Source organism: Pleurodeles waltl, chromosome 3_1 (assembly GCF_031143425.1).
Source record: "Pleurodeles waltl isolate 20211129_DDA chromosome 3_1, aPleWal1.hap1.20221129, whole genome shotgun sequence".
Lineage (NCBI taxonomy): Eukaryota > Metazoa > Chordata > Amphibia > Caudata > Salamandridae > Pleurodeles > Pleurodeles waltl.
The window spans coordinates 1679217804-1679239119 of record NC_090440.1 but is presented as its reverse complement, the minus strand read 5'-3'; the positions used below and the strand labels follow the sequence as shown (position 1 = coordinate 1679239119).

General features: G+C 41.9%; 1 protein-coding gene across 4 annotated transcripts in view; it reads left to right on the top strand.

Annotated features, from left to right (window-relative positions):
* Positions 1–21316, top strand: part of CCDC141 (coiled-coil domain containing 141) — a 646235-nt gene that overhangs the window by 299867 nt on the left and 325052 nt on the right. For all 4 annotated transcript variants that reach the window (XM_069225437.1, XM_069225436.1, XM_069225434.1 and 1 more), the window contains exon 9: positions 6069–6238. In XM_069225437.1, the coding sequence (XP_069081538.1) occupies positions 6069–6238 (170 nt within the window). The remainder of the gene's footprint in view (positions 1–6068; positions 6239–21316) is intronic.

Sequence of the window (21316 nt, the reverse complement as noted above, 5' to 3'; positions counted from 1 at the left end):
CTTTATTTCCAGAACTTTGCTGAAATTTTTGAAGCATTGTTGATAGAATGTGGAGGTGTCCCTCTTAGACGTGGTTTATCTCACACTGGTGTTGTAAGCATGGCTTTAAGGATGTATGTCACTGTGCATATCTCGGAAATGTGTAGCATATTTTAATAAACATTGAAGGCTTGTGGCTGTTGATAGGACCTCCCAGAAGGTGTCTTCTGAGAGGCAAATGTATACCTGTCAACCTCTTGACTAAAAACCACAGGCCTTGTAAAGAGGGTAACCCCATTAAAGTGAATCGAAAATTGTCCTCAGGTGCATAGTGTTGAGTTACCTCAAGTCCACAAACTATATAGGACGGAGTCACAATGATTGTATGATGACATCAATGATGCCATTTGAGATATCATCAATGATGTCATTTAACACGTCATAAGTGAGGTAATATGTGAGGTTACAAGCAAAGCATGTGGGGTGCCAGAGTTATAGTTAGCTCAGTAAACTATACATGATTAATTCCAGGGCTTTTTTGTTTTTTAAACATTCAGGTTTTTTTCTTATTTTGACACTTAACTATAGCATCACTTTAACCTTTGTTTTTTCAGTGACTTTCTAGGGTGTGTTTAACATAAGCTGAGATCATCTTACCATACCTAACTGTAATGTCACTTCAACCTTTGTGTTTTCAGTGCATTTATAGGGTTTTTTTCTAGCATAGGGGAAGATCTTATTACCATATTTAACTATAATGTCATTTAATCCTTTAGTTTTAAAAGTGAGTTTTTTTTTTTTTTTTATCCTATTCCCCCAACTACCCTACTGAGCACAACTTTTGGCTATGCACAGTGATGGGTTCACCCATAGAACCTGGCCTATTGTTAGCCCCACTTGGGTGCCCAGCCTCCTGCCATACACAAAACTTTGGCCGTGCACAAAGTTGCATCATCAATGATGTAATTTCAGATTCTATCAGTGATGTTATCAATGATGTCACAGAGCATGTCGTGAATGATGTAATATATGAGGTTATAAGCAATGCATTTTGAGGGTGTGAGTTATAGTTACCTTTATTAACTGGTAAAATTTAGTCGTTTTAGAGTAAAATGTTACATTTCAGCTGGATAAAATTCCTGTAACCTTTGTGTTTTTTTCAGAAAATGTCTATGTTTTTTTTATGTCAAAGTAATATATAATTACAGTACATAAAAACAACCACTGCCATGCACGGCCTTTGACCATGTGCAGCAGGCTTTGCTATGTGAGTGGGTGCATGTTTTTTTTTCATTGGCCTACAGATCTGCTGATCATTAGTGATTTTACACTGAGGATTGGGCTGTACACCACGGTAGATCTGTGGATCTGTGGACCAGCCCAAAAAAATTGTTGGGCAATTATTTGCCATAAGGGGGGCTTCTGAGGCCCCTCCATGTTTCCTATGGGACCAGGATACCTCTATTCTGAGCCCTTACATGATTATGTATTTATAACTTCTCCCGGGGGCCAAGCTGAGAAACAGAATGGTGGCTGCAACTTTCTTTTCAGGTTGTGGCCAGCCAATCAGGGCCTTGCATTTGGGTTCAGCCCCCTCCCCCCTAAGCCTTTATTGGTGCCAGGGCACCAACCCCCCCCCGGGCCACTCACTTGCTATGTCCTACGGAGCCTATCCCCGGGACTCAGCGGCTTCCCTGCCCGCATCAGTGTAGGCAGCTATACCGCCATTTGCTTTCACCTGGCAGAGCATTTTTAAAACTCTCACCAAACGGGAACAAACTCATAGCATGCTCCCAGAAGGCGGGAGCTTTAAAACTGCTCCCGTTGGTTGGGAGCAGACTTGTATTCTTTTTTCCTGCATGCCCTGAGGCTGGCAGAAAAAGAGAACACAAATTGTTCTTGCCAGGAGGGAGCATCTACTTATGCTGCTCCCTCTGGTTGGGCGCAATCTGTTGATCTGAAATGTCATCAGTGATCTCTTGCAACATGTCATTAATGATGTAATATGTGAGTTTTGCTTGCTATAACTAATGAATGTTTGTGTTTTTAGTTCAAAACGTTAATGTCATCACTGACATATTCACCTAACTATAGCGATCTTATTTTATCCTTTGTTTTTTTCAGTGAATATAGATATATATATACATATTTATTTCTATATGTAAATATATGTATTGAAAAAACTTTCCTCCCTTGTGTTAGTGAAACTACTCCAAACAGTAGTAGTGCTATTCAATTGTATTTATTACAGCAAATAAATTATGTGTTTCGACCCTGTGCGGGCCTTGGTCCAGCATTGTTGGAAAGAAATGTAGAAAGTTTTGCAGAATCGGACATTTCAGAAGAGGTGGAAAAAGCCTGCCTGCCTGTTGAGGAGGAAAGCAAAGAAGATGAGATAATATAGTCTGTAGAGAATTTGAAGTTATAAGTAAGGGATAGTGGTGAAGTGGAAAGTGACAATAATGTGGAGGTTCAGTGTTAAAGAGTCATATCCATGATCCGTAATTATCTTGAATAGGACTCCGTTAAGTGGTAGCTGCATTTGTGATTGACACTCACTACATGTTTGCCCTTTTAAAAAACAATGCTTTTTAAGTGGGTCAAATGGTAGCTGTATACAGCTATACCTTAAATTAATCTTAATTTTCAAATGTCCTCTATTTTGCATCTTAAAAAGGCAAATACGGGGATTTAAAAGTAATTTTGTTGTAAGCAACTGGGGAATGTACTACTTATGAGCAACTGAAATTGGTGGGCCATAGTGGGTTCAAAATATGTAAAATTGTTGGTTGATCCAGGTACAAGAAGTCCCTTTATGATAAATGAATTGATGAACAAATTGTGGGGAGAGGGGAAGTTGATGTCGCTGGACGTAATAGCCAGAATATATGAAAGCAGCTACATTATTTAATGGGATTTTTGCATGCACTGTAGAGTTTAATGGGTCCAGAATTAGGGGTAGGGTAAATGTGGCGACCAAATGGGCGAATATCGTCTGACTAGGACACCAGATAGAATTGAATCTATTGTTGACGAGAGGAGAGCAAATTCGGGTGTCTATGATTCTACAAGTGGTAGTAATAGACTGTAGTATATAAAAGATTGCTTGAGAAAAATTTAGAAATAACACACGGGATTTTCACATAGCATCATGTTACCTGTTAAACAGACGCGGCGAAATGTGCCTCTGCGCATACCGTCACTCACCTATTCGTCCTTCTATATACCTACTTATCAACCCAGCCATTGACTCATCACTTTCAATGACTCACTCATCCACACAACTACACACAAACCTACTAGTCACTGAAGAAGCACATGCACTTAAAAAACAGGCACGACTATTAACTCCCTCAGTGTTTGCTATCGCATGTTCACCATGATTTAAAAACTGCTTCGGTGGAACGATATTAAAATATATTCTTGATACTGGGAATATGTGAGAAGGTTGAAGATTGTCTACCAAACCTGATATTGCTGTCTGTGAATAATTCCTTCTGTTCTTCCGCTGGAAGCGATGTAGTAACTCTCTCCCTGTAAATCAAGACTAGTATTGAAAACATGCCGTTAGTCATCTAACAGAACAATTTCCCTACAAATAATTGACATGGTTATATTAAGTGGGAGACCCATAGAAGCGTGCAAGACCTTCGCTTTAGCTACCAGTAGAAGCTTACGAAGAATAGTATCACAAACGTGTGCTCCATTGCACAGTTTAACTATATATTGCAAATTGTCTGCATTAAAAAACAGTTTGCAAATATTAGACTTCCAACTGTATTCAGTACACGAGTTATAAATGTCCATGTAGGTATTAAGAGTAAAATGTTTAGAACGCTCTAGGCTAGCAAAGCGTAAACGCGTATATAGTTTGGAAACTGGGAGGTGGCCTCAGCAGAAGTGCCTTATGGTGGTTCCTAACGTTTCGGCCGGCTTGTGCTTTCGTAAATGTTCTTGAGTGAACACTGGGTGGCGTTCGCACAACGCTATCCTTCGCGTAGTTGATTCACTTTGTCTGAAAGCGTAGTCATGTGCTACTCGCTCTAGTGCAACAAGGCCCAGAGCGCTCTGGTGTTTGTTGACTAGACAACTTATGCTAGAATAGCTTAACAAAATTGAATGTTTTTAAATAAGTTCTATTTTGAAATGATATCCAGAGAACTCAAAGGGTATCTCTGAAAATCAGGTTAACATTAATTGAAACTCGATTTTCAAATTTGTTACGGATATTGATGCACAATAAAAATGGAAATACTTGGATTAACAAGCATTGGCAAGACCAATAGGGTTAACCTTGCAAGATGTGTTGGCTTTGTCAAATTTGTTTTTAGAAATGTTGCGCAACAGCTGTTGTGCAACATGGCTTAAAGTGAAAAAAGCGCTATGACATGGCCAGCTTTGGCCGCCTCACAGCCCTTTTTTCCCTTTAAGCCATGTTGCACAATAGCTAGCCCTGCTGTGCAACATGTATAAAAACGGCACATGGGGGAGGTGGGCACGCAACACGAGGAAGGAGGGTGAGTGGGTGGGGAAACCATGGACAGCATGAAGAAGGTAGGGGAGCAACACCAGTGTGCTGCAGGAGGAGGGGTAGGGGAGAAGGAGCAGGGGTGGGGAATAAAAGTACCCGGAGCAGCACACGACTAGTGAAAGGACACTGGCCGCAAACAGGAAGCTGTGCTAGGTTCATGCTCCACGGCAGGGACAAAACCCCCGGGAAGAATGCAGGGGGAGGTGAGCAGCTGACAAGAGGAGTGACAAGTAAGAACAAAGGAAACGAGAGTGAAGCCAACCAATGAATGGTAGTTATTAGTAAGTAATGATGGTGTCTATGTTTACTTGTTCTTTTTATAAACAGTAGTTTTTGTTTACAGAGCATGCGCTCTGTAGGTGAAACCATATTCATTTCGCTGCATACAGTCGAATAAATCATTAGTTATGAGCAACTGAAATGAAATGAATAGTGTGGGTAGTTGAATAGCATGGATTCATAGGATGAATATAAATTGTCTTTAAATGGCAAGAAGCGAACTTGTAAACTCCTGTATGAATGGGGATTAAAAACATTTTTCTCACAGAGTCACCAGCTTCATAATGTTCATGAGGTTGAGGAAGATTGTTTTTATAGTAAAAAACAAACAAAAAAGGTTGTGGCGGGGCTGGTCGAGTACCAAGAAACGCAGTCTGTGTGGGCACTGGGTTAATCCAGAGCTCGTTCACTCATTTATCTGCCTCGCGCGTTCGGGGAACACCAACGGGGAGCAGTTACGAGGGATGCACAGGGCCCCCTGTGCAGCGGCCAGACATCTAACTTGACAAACAGAGCACGTGCGGCCCTCGCACCACCTGTGGCCTAAATGCGAGTCTGTTACTGCACAGGCCTGCTAGAATGGTTGAGGCGAGCGGTGCACAGCCTTCCTCAGGGAGGGAGAGACTTGGGCAGAACCGACATCTATTGTGTGCTAGGGTGTGACAAGCCTGCAGTATCGTGGTGTACCACGCCACTGTTGGACTGATGGCCCTGGGGTAAGGCTTCGGTAACTGATCCACAGGAGTGCAGCTGACCACCTCAGCTGGCGAGCGGTTCCTCCTGGTGGGCAGAGAGCCGCTGTAAAAACATAACATGTACCCGACGTATCTTAAGTTCTGGGAATTATTTAGTTTTAAAGTTATGATGGACCTTGCAGTACCCCTGGCTTGCTACTAAGTTCCTGGAGTAAAGCACGGGGTAGTCGTTGCTTACTCTTCGATTCGGGAGTAAGCCAGGAGTATTGCAAGAGTTGTTAAAATGTTCTTGATTCGGGAATCATTTCTGTGACAATGGAAATGCGGAATTGTGATCCCCGGAGGAAGGGTCGAAGGGCAAAATTAAATAAAAATAACTGAATATGAAGGGAACCTGAAGGTTATTTAGACGGAACAATTACACCTCACACACACACCGAAAGTCCCATGAAAGTACCAGACATTCAGCAATAAGTCCAAGTAATGCCCTATGGATGGCACATTTTGCTTTATGAAATAAATGGCATATTACTGGGTAACACACGGGTATTGTGATTGCTGATGCGTGTGCCCTCCTTTTGCAGGCATTTGATAAACTTGGAGGCATTGAAGCTTACCTAAAGCTCCTCAACGCAGAGGGCCTGAGTCTGCCTGTCCTGGCTTCGAAGCACGAGGAGCTGCAGAAAGAAATCAAGGACTGCGCGACAGGCGCTGTACAGAGGGGGGAGGCCTTGGTCACCAAGGGGTCCGCCAGGTGAGTGACAGTTCATGTACGTGGGCAGAGAGACAGTGCATGCTATTTCACCATCTCGCACACTCGTGCAATGTTATTGTTCACTTACGTTTTAGTAATTAAAGACTACATGTTTCAGAACTCACAACTGAAATTCTCTAAATAGTCCTCTAAAATCTCTGGCGTAGATTAATAGAGTACCACCGAAATTGAAAGTATATATAAAGGTGACGTCGAATATGTTTGATTCCAAGCACCTATGGCATTCCATGGTCAGAACTTCAGAATTTGAGCCCACCAGTTTATAAGCATGTTGGAAAGGTAGAAACTAGCCTTTAAAAAAAACAGTTATTTAAGCAAGGTTTTACTGGTACTGCATCATACCTTTTAAACATAATAAAATGTATGCCATGTGAGAGAAAATAAATATTTTATTTTAGGGTTCTTGTTAAGTGCTACTAACTGTCCAATTATTGGCCTCCGAGCACCCATGTGGGAGCAAATGGACAAGAGACAGATGCCATCTACAGGAATGACTCCCAGTCTGGCCATCTATTGAGACGTGTTGCAGTACCACTAGAAAGTTCATACTTATGTCAAAGATTTGAGCATGCAGACCTCCAAACCCCTGCTCTTCAGGGTGGGCCGGCCACAGGCATCTGACCGGTAGAACTAAAATAAAATTGTCAATAGTTGTTCATGGGCCAACTAGATTATCTCAGTGCCACAGCGAAAAGGTGCATCCTTCAAGGATTTCCTGAATTTGAGGTGATTCTTTACAAGTCTCAGGTAGATGGGTTGCAAATTCCAGAGTGCCGAGCCCTGATAAAGAAGGGGACAGCCACCATACCTCACAGCTTTAGGAGTTCAACAGTTTCTGCAACAGCAATTAATCACAGGTCAAAGGGCGTGTGATGTCACTTCTGCCACCCCTGCCATTTTGGTGGATTGACATTCATGCTTTTAAGAAGACAGTGACAGCTAGGGAGCTAGAATGCTAGTTTGCTAAATAGACCCTCATGACGAGGATCTTTAAAAGCAAAGATGTGAAAGGCATTTGAAAGTCAGCAGACCCTGTTTCGACCGAGTCTCAAAATAGGCTAACTGTGTAATGTGCTGCTGGGAATCATATGCAACGTCTGTACATGCGGCAAGCATGAGTGAATTTCACACTCCATGGTACTTATTACATCCTCTCTGAAGTACTAGCTTCACTTTCTAAGGTGCCTATGTCAGTTTGTAAAAGAAAAATGCATGTTGTGGAATACCCTGATTTTGGTACTGAAATTTGATCCTGCTTTTTGCAGAGGAATGACTTAACTTGGCCTCTCTGTAGCTCTGTATTTATTTAAAAAACAATTATAACAAGAAATTCCGTCCAGGTGTGCAGGCGAAAATGTTTCACTGTGCAGCTGGACATTCCTCGTATATCCACAATCACACAATGACACAGTGAAATGCAATAGGTAGTCAAGTTCATCTATGCTTGAATGGGTAGATATGATATAGTGTCGAAGCAGATAAGTTGTGCACCTTGATTAAATCCGGTCTTCTACACTTGACTGGCAATTCTGTGATTCTGAGAAAATTACTTAATCTGTTTTAATCTACTTTTAGTTAGTCTGAGCAGTCCTTATTGCAGAAATACTGGATGTCTGTCTGAGTGTGCAGAAGAGTCTAGAATCAGACTCAGGGTCTCTCTAAGGGTATTCTGAGATTGGTCCTAGGAACTTAGATGGGAGCCCAACTTTCCAACTGAGATGCACTCGTTTTTAAGAAACTCATGCGACCCGGCAATAATGGTTGGCACCTTGAAGCCTGAACGCTGAGTTCTTGGGACAAAGTTGTGATCAAGCAACCTTTACTCAACACAAGAGACTACACTAAACCCTGATGTAAAGGTTTTGGTAGCATGCCCTTATTATAATAGAAAGATTCAGTGTGAAAATAGGCACAATCAATAGCCTATTGCTTGAGGAGTAGGGAGGCATTTTCAGCAAATGAAAATACGCATCAAATACTTCCCTTTCTCATTGCTCTGCGTTGCATTGCTTTAAGTTGCGTTTGTACAGGTACATTTACTCAGCAATCCAGACCCAAGGTGAGTCACACCAGGGAAGAGCAGCTCATTTTCAACTAAATGCAAGTTGCACAATACACATAGGTAAAAAACTGGCAACTCTCCATTTGAAAATCATATAGCTTGAGAATATCCTGTCTCTTATTGTATTTTTCCATAGGCCTCCTATCTTTGAAGATGCTTTTGCCCATTGCGCAATGCACACTTTTGTGCTCTTTCTCGAAGGTTGGTGGGGCTGGTTACCAAGCATGCCTCTTGCCAAAACAGCATGATCAGCGCATGGACCTGTTAACATTTGTTCATGAACTATGAAGCAGCAATGTTAAGTGAGCATGTCAAAACTGTGTTTATGAAACCAGGATACTTTCCCAGCTTCTGCCACTCTCATGGTACATCTTCTTTAAGTTATGAAAGGTCTTAGTGCCAAGAAGCTCGATGTGCTTCAGTCTTGCTTCACTAATGAAGTATGCACAAACACTTCTTATCCTTTTGGTTCAATGCTTGTAAGTTACACAAAATCCAGCTAGTCTCTGCTTCTTCTACACACTATCCCCCCTACTCCTAGGTGCTGTCCTTGTATCAAGGCGCTATAGACAGCCCACTACACCCATGTGATTGAAACATGAGATTTCAGTGAACTAACCTCTCCGCTTCATTAGAAGCACTGCAGATGTGAGGGAGACCCTCAGACAAATATTTCAGATCACCTACCCGAATTCCGAAAATTAAGCAGCAGCAAGAAAATGGAATCACTCCTTTGTTTGCCTGAAGTATAAACAGTGAAATGCCAGGTGTGGCTGACGGATTGGTGCAGGATGATTGTGTATGAAATCAGAACACGAGGCAAGTAAAGAGAAACGTTTATACATTGAACTATAGATTCATCAGTGTCATGGAGAAATACATATGTCATTCACATTAAAGCATAAGGAAGCAGCTACACTCACCAAAATCTGGTGAATTAAATTTGTTATGTTACATTTTCAAAATTGAGCTCTCAGAATGTCAGATATGAATGCTAAATACTAAAGCAGCAAGTAGAATCCTTAAACAGTTCATCATGGAGGATTACATTGAAATAAAAATCATGTCTGTGCCCAGCAGGGTCTGTGGTATGCACAGTTCATTTGCCTGATATAAATTGCAAAATAAAGTTTTACACTTAAGGAAATTGTATTCACAATTTTTTATTTTCCTGTACTGTTACTGTTACTCAGTATGTTCTACTATAGTGTCCTTGGCCATCAGGCATATAATGAACAAACCATTTTTTTTTTTTATTGAGGCCAGGCCAGTGGCGAAACACAAAATGATTGCCCCTGAGGAGGCTTCGTGGGCTCCCAGGGGTCCCCGGACCACAGTTTGGGAACCACTGCTCTAGTGAGCTCAGCAAAAAGTATGCATATCAGTGAAAAGGTGAAACATCCTCCAATCATATTTCGTCACACATTCCCATGTGTCTTTTGGTTGTAACCGGCTTCCTAACAGCCTGGTTGAGTGAGTTTCAGTTATTTAGTAATATGCCAATACGCCAAGTCATGAAGTGTCTCCATGTATACCTTGTGGCACGTTCAGGCTTGATGTTGCAACTCCATGGTTCAGCTCCTCCTCCAGCTACCAGGTCTGTGTCTAACGCGCCCTCCTCAATACCAACACCTTATCGACCTTTTGTGGTGTTCAATGGAGTGAGAAGGGGGTCAGCCTATGCTTGGTCCCTGTATCATTAGGCAGGCTATTTAAACCGAAAATTTTGTTCAAAAGTATATGTAAGTGCTTACTGCTACTTTCCGTCCTACAGGGCGGAACTCACAAGGTCATCTTCCTCGTAGTTATCTCTTTAGAAGCTGGGCACACAATAAATACACCACAGAGAATGAAAATCTTTCTTCTTGGTCTTGTTAGCATGAGTTACAAAAACATGGTAATCCAGCACAGTATTAACCGCAACATGATAAATCAACAATTTGACCTGCTTTCTACTTTTAAGTCTTTCACCGGCACTTCGCACATAGGATCTCATTGCAAAAGTCATTGTTAAGTCAATACACTTTTCAAGTATTGTATACAACACTGGAAACTTATAAGTCCTGTCACACGTCACTATCTCATTTTGTGCAATTGCAGCACAAATAAGCAAAAATGTAAAGGTTTGTGTCTCACAGATAATTATACTTGAATCGCTACTAGGTTACCTATGTTATGTGAAGCCAGCTGAGACAAACAGATGAAGAACCCCTAGGCATGATGTAATTGTGTAATTCAAGAATGTAATTCGCCACTTAGTATACATTATTTAGTATCGTCTCCGAACGCCTCCATAAATACAGCAGTCCCCAGCTCTTTTTGCACTATATAACTACCAATACGCACATATACTGCATAAGAAAGCCATCAATATCTGCAGTGGTATCTGGGGTTTTATATCAAATATATAAGCATTCTGATATCTATCTCTCCTGGCTCACCCCTAACCTCAATTTACTACCATGATCTACCATACAACCCAACTAAATTCTCCCTCTCCTATCTCTCCTTTGACTCATACCAAACCTTGTTTTACTATTATGATTTCCCTAATCCCTTTCAACAGACTCTCTTCTTCATCTTTTCTTTTATTCATCCCAAACCTCATCTTACTACTATAATCTCCAAATTCACACTTTCTAGATTCTTTCCCCATCTATCCCTCCATTATTCTTATCAATTCAACTAACAGACTCATTTGTCCACCAATCAAATTAACTTGTATTTCCCTGTAGTAATCCACTACTAACCCTTTTGGGTTCCGTAGTAGTGTTCTACTCACCGAAAAGTGCTTTGACACCTCACCAAAGGTTGTAAGTGCTATATAAATACAATGGCAATGCAATGGATTACAACAATATCTACGTCTTCTGTAGAACAGTAATGTATACCTCAAACTGCAGAATGGCCAGAAATGGACAGAAAATTGAATGAATGTAAATCCCCAAGTATGGGAACTGGTGGAGCATTTTAGGTGTGCTCTAAATGAGGTTGACATTTTTTTTACCCTAAGCAGGTGGTAAGAGGGGTTGTCAACACAATCAGTCAACATTAACATTTACAGTATGACCAATTTTTTCCACACAATGAAAGCCCAAATCAGAAATAAAGTGAAGGAGTTTATTACAAGTTGATACGTTAATGTAAACAATTGTCAAAACCAAACTGTAGAGATGCAGTATTATCATAGGGTGACCAAAACGGCCGAAACAGTTTAGGTGGACTAACATGAGACAAACTAAACATTCAATAACTGTGAAGCAAAATATCAATAGCAAGACTTGATTCTCGAAAATGAAACTTGTCCAACCCATCTAAGCATTGGTGCAAACTGAAACTGACAAACAATGGGAAAACTTATAAAGACTACCAGTCACTAAGTGGCATGTGCTGGACTACAAAACATGGAGACAAAAAATAAAAAATAAAACAAAGGAAAAAAGAAATTTAGGAAAATTACATCTGGGGCAAAATGAAGTTAATTAAAGAAGGAAATAAGTAAGTAAAAAGGGAAGGTGTAAACATCTCAAAAGTATGGTCAAGAGTCTTTTGGTGGGTCAAGAAAAATCGTAGTCTCCTCAGCAAGCATTGGGAAAGTGCGGGCCAAGGGCAAAGAGGTCTGTACCTCCCAAAGTCCAAGGGGTCTCTCCTACTGTGGCTAACTGGAAACAATAAATTAAAGTCCAAAGTGAATGATGATTTGTTCATTGGTAACACTATGGGCCTGATTCTAACTTTGGAGGACGGTGTTAAACCGTCCCAAAAGTGGCGGATATACCACCTACCGTATTACGAGTTCCATAGGATATAATGGACTCGTAATACGGTAGGTGGTATATCCGCCACTTTTGGGACGGTTTAACACCGTCCTCCAAAGTTAGAATCAGGCCCTATATGTACAGACATCTGCAACATCCAGGAAAGTTCCCAGGTCCATCATGGGAAGGTATCCATCTTTGCCCTCCTGTACGACTGTGCAACAATTTATGAATAAGTCAAATCATCACATGATCAGTCTCTTTGTGTACTATCCTCAAGGTTACTTTCTCAGGCCCTCCATGAATAAGGCAATAGCAGGTCCATTTCCAAACTAACATTTCATGTGAACAAAATCTGAAAGAAATGACACAGTCAGGAAAAAGAAGAGAGCTTTCTCACAATCTATGAGACTGGGACCTAGCAGGCTTTAATATGAATAACATAAAGCAGAATTAAAATGGCACACTTCATTCATGTTAAAAAACACATGTAAACGTTTCAATAATAAATTCATCATTAATAAATCTTGTCTAATTTCATGTGACAAGAAATTGTAAGAAGTGAAATAACTTGTTAATGCATGTCAATAAATATGATGGGGAACCAAACTGTTGAACATCAGCATATAACACTTAAAGCATATCCATCAAGAAATTCACTATTGTTTCAATGATAACTATTCTTTAACATCATAAGGAAACATATAAAATCAGGTTAAATGATTATATCCTGGTTAGTGTGTCTATACCGCAAGCATTAAAATACTAACCTACAGTGAATGCACCTTAATATAGACTCTTAGTGCACCACTTTACAATTAGCTTGTTATCAACTCACACTATATAATGTCAATATGGTCACATATATATCAATATTGTGACATCAAAGGTGGCAGCTAAAACTCTGCTGCACCAGAACCCTTATTGCACCTGCTGGATAGGCTGGGATCAACGGCAAAAAACATGCTTGTCAACTGAAACTGAGAGCGCTGGTTTGGAGCATTAGGACCCTTGTTGATAGATCTGTGGTCTCTACTCCTCGGACAGGCAGGAGTGTGGATCACTGGCCCTTTATTAGATTCTGGTCATGTAAGCTGTACTGTACTGGCCTATGCCTCACATGGTACGAGGCAGCCTTGACCCGTCTTTCCTCAATTTGCTTTCCCTGCATGGTGTTATCAGGTTTGTTTTCAGATCTGCTGGTAGGTCGAGCAAATGTTATTCTACTTCAAAGTGTACTTTATTTCTACTGATTACTATAATGTGTACTGGGCCCAATGAACATCAATAAAGAATTGTTGAAAAAAACCCAGAAAAAAATGAAAGCTGAGGTAGATTTGGACTCCTCTCTGGTGGATCTGGGGCAGAGTCAGCTACACTGTGTGCTCATATCGAAGTGCCAAGTTTATGTATTGGTAGATAGTAAAACCAAGGACTGCAGCAGGAATTGATATTAACAAAATGGCAGACACAGTTAAGCAAACTGACTTGAAGAGTCAAGTGGAAACGCACATTCCCCTTGGTGAAGGATAAATGAATGAACTTGCCAAACTATCAGCAACAGGTGTGTAGGAAGCATCAATGGAAAGTGAGTCTCAAAGGGAGATTTTACCAAGCAATTCACTGTGAAATACAGAACGAACTAGGGACAAAATAATGAATAACAAAGAAGAGGCATTGAACAGAATGTAACAGGGCATTCTGGCTTAAACAAGCAAGTATATAGAGCATGTAGTTATGCTACTGTTTTGTACAAATACTTATTTCATAGAGTCTAATGAGTAATAATCACAAAGGAGGAATTTAATGAACTTTTTCAAGCGCTGGGATCACTATACAGAGGGGTACAGATGTTTGAAAGTGAGGAAAATGACTGTAAGGAGGAACTCCCTCTGACACTCGAAGGATTATTTACCCAGCCTGGTTCAAGAATTGTATTGGGTTGTCTACCCTGAAACAAAGCAAATGGGGTTTGCCCTGTAGTAGTGTGTGGAGTGTATCTGTATACTCTGACTTTCTTGACCACCTCTTGTTTCCAGTTTAGTTGACCGCTCTTTGCCATGGTGATAGTCTCCTTAATAACTCGATTGAATCTCTCAACCATCCCATTGCACTCAGGATGATACAAAGCCCCTTTTTTATGTCTTATGCCACATCCTTTCAAAATGTCTTCCATCTCTTTAGATACTAGTTGCACACCATTGTCAGTGAGAAGGGTAAAAGGAATCCCTTCTCTATTAATTCTTTCAAGAACGTAATCACATTCTTAGTTTCAATGTTCCTGGTAAAACACACTTCAGGCCATTTTGGAAAACATATCTATAACCACAATAACGTAATTCTCTGAAATTTCACCATGAATGGGCTCCAATATGTCCAAAACAATGTTCTGCCATGGATCCAATGGTCTATTTCTAATTACCATGGATTGCACCTTGGGTTTCATACCTTTCTCACTGACAACACACTGTATACAATCTCTCACCGCACCCTCTGTTTGTATGTCCATGCCAGGCGATCATGAAAGAGATAGTAACCTTTCTTTAGTTTTGGAGATGCCCATATGGCTTTCATGTCCATGATCTATCAAAAGTCTTCTCAAATTATTAGGGGGAACTAGTCTTGTGCCTCTGGCTAATAAATTCCCATCCAACGCTAGTTGATCCTTAACGCTTCAGAAATCTCTACACTCAACACCACCTTGCTCCTTATACTTCCAACCCACTCGTAATAATCTTACAAATTCCAACAAAACACTGTCCGATTTGATTTCATCACACCACTTCTCTTCAGATATGATTTCATAATAAACCTCACACACTCTCTCAGATTGTTCTGAGTCTTTCTCGTTCCACAATCACTCTGTTTGCTCACATCCGGTACCAATCTCAAAAGGACATCTGCTGAAATATTGTCTATCTCTGGAACATATTTCACCACAAAGTCATATTCTTATAGGCTCCCTACCCATTTAGTGATTCTCCCTGACACCGCATCTACTTCATTAGAACTGAATACCTCACACATTGGTTTATAATCAGTTCTCACCACAAATAAACCTCCTCATAAGAACTTCTTTCATTTTTTGATAGCCCAATGTACCACAAGTGCTTCTCTCTCTATGACCGAATATTTGGTTTCTGCAGCCTTCAAACTTCTGGAAATGAAAATAATTGTGTTGTCAGGTCTTACCCCACCCTGTTGTAACACAGCACCTAAACCTCTACTACTAGCGTCAGTAGTCAATGTGGATTGTTTATTTGGGTAAAAAAAAAATTACTTTGGTGTCTTTGTCAGTTTCTTTTTTAAATCTATAAACTCTTTCTCACTCTCAGCGCACCATGTGAATCCAACTCCTTTTTTCAATAACTGTCTCATATTAAAACAGGAACTAGCAAAGTGCTTTATAAACTTGTTATAATATTCAGCCATGCCCAGAAACCGCATCAGTTCCTCCTTTGTTGTAGGAGATATCATGTCTTGAATAGTGTTGATCAAGTCTCTTTTGGGAATAATGCCGTCACCCATTATTGTGTGACCTAAGTAATCAATAGTATCAATGGCAAATTTGCACTTCTCTTCTTTAATAGTCAAGCTGTGTTCAGAAATTTTCCTCAGTACCTTCCTAAGTCTTTCATTGTGTTCAACATTATCTTTTCCATAAACTAAAATATCATCCTGACACACACACATTCCATCAATTCCACACAAAATCTTTTCCATCACACGTTGAAAAGCTGAGGCCACCGAAATCAAACCAAAAGGTAGTCTGACAAACCTATATGTTCCAAAAGGTGTTCGACTACTGCCCAGCGAAATCACGCTGCCTACAAAATAAAAAGAAAAAGTAGTCTAGAAACCATACCGAAAACATGGAGCCTCATATGTTTTCATTAGTTAGCCGGCGCGCTCGAGGCGGGCTAAACACCAGAAAAGGTATGACTTATGCATGCCTTTTACTAACTAAATCAAGCAAATTTTATAAGACAAGCCCACGAACCAATGAAAGTAATGGGCGTGACATGGGCGTGGTTAAAAGCCCACAGAGAGATTACACCAGGGATTCGTTCGACCCTAAGAAGCAAGTAGGTGATGAGAAGAGAGAGAACGCCAGTAGAGGGCACACGTAGTCTACATCACTTGGACAGCATTTGGTTTATTGGCTATGAAAAAAAGTTGTTTGACCTCTAATAGGTCTGTCTTGAGAGGGCAGAGATAGACCTGCGTCTTGCTGGTGCCTCTGAAAGGCTGTTACTGTTGGATCAGAGCAGATCAAATGACAGGTTAAAATCTGACAGGCAACCAGAGTAGAGATCCAGTCAGTTGGATATTATAACATCTCTAAAATGCAAGTATATCTGGCGCAGAATCAGTCACCTTACTCTGAAGAGGTCTTCAAACTGTTAGGCTTTCCCCTGGGGATCCGTTGCTGTGTTGTGGAAGAAGGGGGGCTGCAAATGCTCTTGTAAATAATTGTAAATGAAAATGGCCTGGAAGCACGACTTTGCTTATTTATTGCGTTTCCAGACTATCTCCATTGACATTCAGCGGTTAAGGTGCATATAAAAGTACGACAGTTGTGATTCCGAGCTCTGTGGTTGTGAGGTGAAAGATGTGGTTAACAAGAACAAAATATGCTATAAGTATTCTGTTATTTTATCCCTAAATTATGCGACAAGGTTGACTAAATTAAGCGCCAACCTAAGGCAAAATAAGCAGCTTATTGCAGTACTTTTTATGACAATACGACTTTGTTGGACCTGGTCCTTTTACAGGGTCATTCCCCAGACTTTTTGTTTTTTGCCTTCATATTTTCCTGACCTTTGTTGGCTGATGTTTTGACTAACCAGTGCTAAAGTGCATGTGCTCTCCCTTGTAAAATTTGTATGATTGGCTTATACCTAATTGGCATATTTAATTTATCTATAAGTCCCTTGTAAAGTGGTATCCCTATACCCAGGGCCTGTAAATTAAATGCTACTGGTGGGCCTGCAGTGCTGCTTGCACCGCCCACTGAAGTAGCCTGTCAAACCTATCTCAGGCTTGCTAGTGCAGGGCCTGTGTGCACAGTTTTCTGCCACAGGGACCTGGCATCTAAATGTACTTGCCAGGCCCAGAACTCCCCTTTTACTACATGTAAGTCACCCTTAAGGTACACCCTAGCTAGCCCTTTGGGCAGGGTGCAATGTATGTAGAAGGCAGGACATGTGCCATGTTGCGTGGCCTGTCCTGGTAGTGACAAACAGCCTGACGGTGTCTCACTGCTTTGAGTGCTGCCCTCTCATAGGATTGCATTGGAAATGCCCTGCCTTATGTGTAAAGGGTATTGTCTGATTTATGAGGGGTAGCGTAGGCATGTTTGGTATGGTTGTAATAGTGATGAGAAATGCTACTTACTGGTGTAGGTGTATTTTTTATTACTATCACAGAAATTCCACTTTTAGAAAGTGCACATTTATCTGTGCTTATGACTTTGGTATTTTTCATCTTGCCTCCAATCCACGTCTGGGCAGACTGACAGTTGGGGCTTTGTGCATACTTTTCAGACAGCCTGAACACAGGGAGGGTGGAGGTGTCACAGAGGTGCATCTACATATTGTATAGCCTTCCTAGGCTGAGGAAAGGGAGAGGCGGGGCACACCTGCATTCATAAAGGCTGTGCCCTGGCCTCACCAAATAGGGTCGTTTACCCCCCACTGATGTTTGGAGCCTGTGCTGTAGGAGAGAAAGTTGTAACTGGTTGGAACCCCCTCTCCTCCTCGTTGCAAAACACACTGAAAACTTAGTATAAGTACAGGGGAATTTTCCCCACAATTTAGACATCACTTTGGACATTCTGGGAACTCCAGGGGCCTTACCTGGAGCTGGACAGGACGCTGTTGAAAGGACTCACCAGGACCACCTTGGACTGCTGCTGCTGTACTGACCTGTGACCTGCCTGGTCACAAGGAGGAACTGCCACTGCTTGCACCCCCTTGTTGTGGTGACCTGCTGCTGAGTTCTCCAGCCCTGTGCCCCCTTCTTCATCTGCTGTGGCCCCTGACCTCTGTAAACTTCTTCACCTTAGAGTGCTGCTGTGGTTGTAAAGCGCTTCTAGAGCGCTCCTTTTTTACTTCAAAGCGCTTCTCAAAAGTGTGTTTTGCTGCCTGAAGAAAATCACCGCCGCAGCCCTGGCTGCAGATTTGGCCGTAGCGATTTGAAAAGCGCTCTCTTAATTGCCCCCAAATCACCACCGCAACCAGAGCGTCTAATTTACATCCAGCACGAGGATCGCACTCTTTCCAGTGGCCCCGGGGCACGAGAAGAAGCAAAGCAGAGCAAGCGTGCTCCTGTCGGTGCCCCTGGGGCAAGGTCCGCTCTTGGGAGCCCCCGGGGCACCAGCCACCTCCAATTTCTCCGGAATCACTGCGGCGGCCCAGGAACAGCTTGAAACACTCGCGCACCACATCGGGTGCAGGCGAGTGCCTTCTCGGGCCCCCGGACGGGTCTGAGCTTCCCAGAGCCTCATTGCAGGACTCTGGGGAAGGCGCGGGGAGCGCCCCATTCCCCCGGTCTCTGCATTAGGAGCAGGACGCTCCTTTTCTCTTTTTAAAAACAAAAAAGGCATTTTCTTGCTTCTTTCGACACCGGGAAGGGAGACCTCGATGAAGGCCTCTCCCCCTCACCCCAATGTGTTGTGTGTGTTGTGCAAACGCTTTACACATTGCCTCCGGGTTAGGCCTGACTGCTTGTGCCAAGCTACCAAGGGGGTGAACAGGGGTTATCTTGGACGTGTAACTCCCTTGCCCTGACTAGAGAGGGTGGGTTCTTCCTGACTTAAGTGCATACCCTAGCCAACCAGAAACCCCATTTCTAACAGACTTTATTATTTTATCAGCTGTTCACATCCTAAAGCTAGGCAGAGGTTTCACATAGTTAGAACCAATTTAACACCCAATAAAGGTGATCAGTCAACTTTCAATCAATCAAGCATTTATAGAGTGCAGCAAATCACCTGTGAGGGTCTCGAGGCCATGGGCTTTCCACTGCTCAGCAACACACATCACTGCATTTTTAGTAAGTTTTGATTTGTTTGAGCTAGAAGCAACATTTTTTTGTTAAAATCTGCAGATTATGCAGCATACGATGTGGCAAATGCTGCCAATCCATAACTATGCAGAAAACGCACTGGACGCAAAACTGCATCATTCCAGTGGCCATGAGTATATGATAGTCTGCCAAAAAATGGTTTATGGTCTGATTTAGATTTCGGCAGAGGGGTTGCTCCATCACAAAAGTGATGGTACCCTGTCTGTCAAAATCTAAATACCATAGGAAACAATGATTTAGGCAAACAATATATCAGTCATTGTTGTGACAGAGTAATCCCTCTGAAATCTAAATCATGTTGTTAGTGTTTAAGATAAAGGCGAAGAAGGTGAGATATGTTATCGATGGTACACATGGTTTCATTTGTACAGCACCTCATACTGCTTGACTGCCCTGAATCATAGGTGTCTTCTGTGGTGTGTAACCAATAACAAGTCCCTTAAATAAGACTTTGGTGTATTTCTAGTTTCAACAGGGTCTTCTGCTAATTGTGTATGGCTCACTGCCCTCAGCCCTGCTAATGCCTGATTATATTATTTGAAATATGCACATACAGGGACTTTAATAATGGCCACTTTTGTAAATGAACCCTGGGTTTTATCAGGTTTGGTGCTGAAATTGCTGGGTGAATGTCCTCCATTAACCATATAGGAACATGTATTTTGGTTAAAGTAATACACCCCATACAGAGATCTTTTGCAAACCTATAAATTCCAGGTGTTTCCCAGCATTTTGATTCCTATTTACTTTGCTTTCTAGTATATTTGAGTCAGGTGATTCTATGTCTGTGTCATTTGTATGTTTATGGTATTTGTATAGCATCAACCTAGCCAAAAAGGTGAGATTGTCCACAAGATAAACGGAGTGCTATTCATGATGGCTTTGTAAATGATGCAACTAGTTTTTAAGCTAGTGGGGACCAGCAGGGAAACCAATTGACTTCCCTCAGGATGGCTTTAATGTGATCATTTTTTCCTTTGCCTGGGTGATCTGTGCTGTGGCATGCAGGATGCCCTTAATGGGTGCCAGTGTGGAGCCTAGGAGGTTGTGAAGCAGTGAATTAACACCATCCATATGTGAGAATACAAGGGCTATACCAACAGTACTGAAGTCCCTTTCTGGAAGAAACTGTCCAAAGTTGTAAGTTTACATTAATTTAAAGGAGCCATCAGGTGAAAGATGTCACAATACATTTAGAAACTGTAGCTTACATCATTGAACTGTACAGCATATTTAAGAAATTACGTGCTGCAGAGCATGTTTGTATCGTACCAATGGATGAGGCTTAGGCATCGCTCACTAACATTGCTTTAATTCCAATAGCAGCATGTTAGAAATGGGGTCTCTAGTTGGCAGTCAATTTACACCCTGTCCAAGTAGGGACCCTCACTCTAGTCAGGGTAATGGAGTCACACTCCTAAAATAACCCCTGCTCTCCTCCTTGGTAGCTAGGCACGAGCAGTTAGGCTTATCTCAGAGGCAATGTGTTAAGTATTTGTACTGACACAATAACACAGTGAAAACACAAATGGACACCACATCAGTTAAGAAAAAACACCAATGTTTACCTAAGTATAACAAGACCAAAACGACAAAAATCCAGCATGCACAAGCAAAGATATGAATTTTTAAAGATTAAACCCCAATAAAGCACTTAGAAACACAATAGCTCTAACTGGTGCTATCATGGTGTCATGACGGAGTCGTTTCCAACAGTCCGATGCCACTGGCGAGGGAGTGTGGAGCTGGTCACGAACTCCAGGTATAGCACCTTAGAAATGAGGCAGAGTCATAGACGTGGCACAGAGTTAGAGAGGTGAGGCGTCTCTGTAGCCGGTGCAGCATCAATTCTGTACTGCTGAGCCAGAGGTGAGGCGTTGGTTTCTTACTGCTACGCAGGGGAGGTGAGGTGTTGGTTCCTTACGGTGGCAGTGGAGGTGAGCTGGTGGCGAGGCGGCGGCTCCTTATGATACGATGGGGTCGATGAGACCAGTGGGTCAAAGCGTGATGAGGTGACTTCACTGTGTCGCGGTCACACCACAGGGCCACAGGTGTCACAGCGGAGTTAGCTGCCAACTCACTTGGGACTCACAATGTTGCGGGACTTCAGAGGCACTGGGGCGACAGGCCTGTGGTGTCAGTCATGGT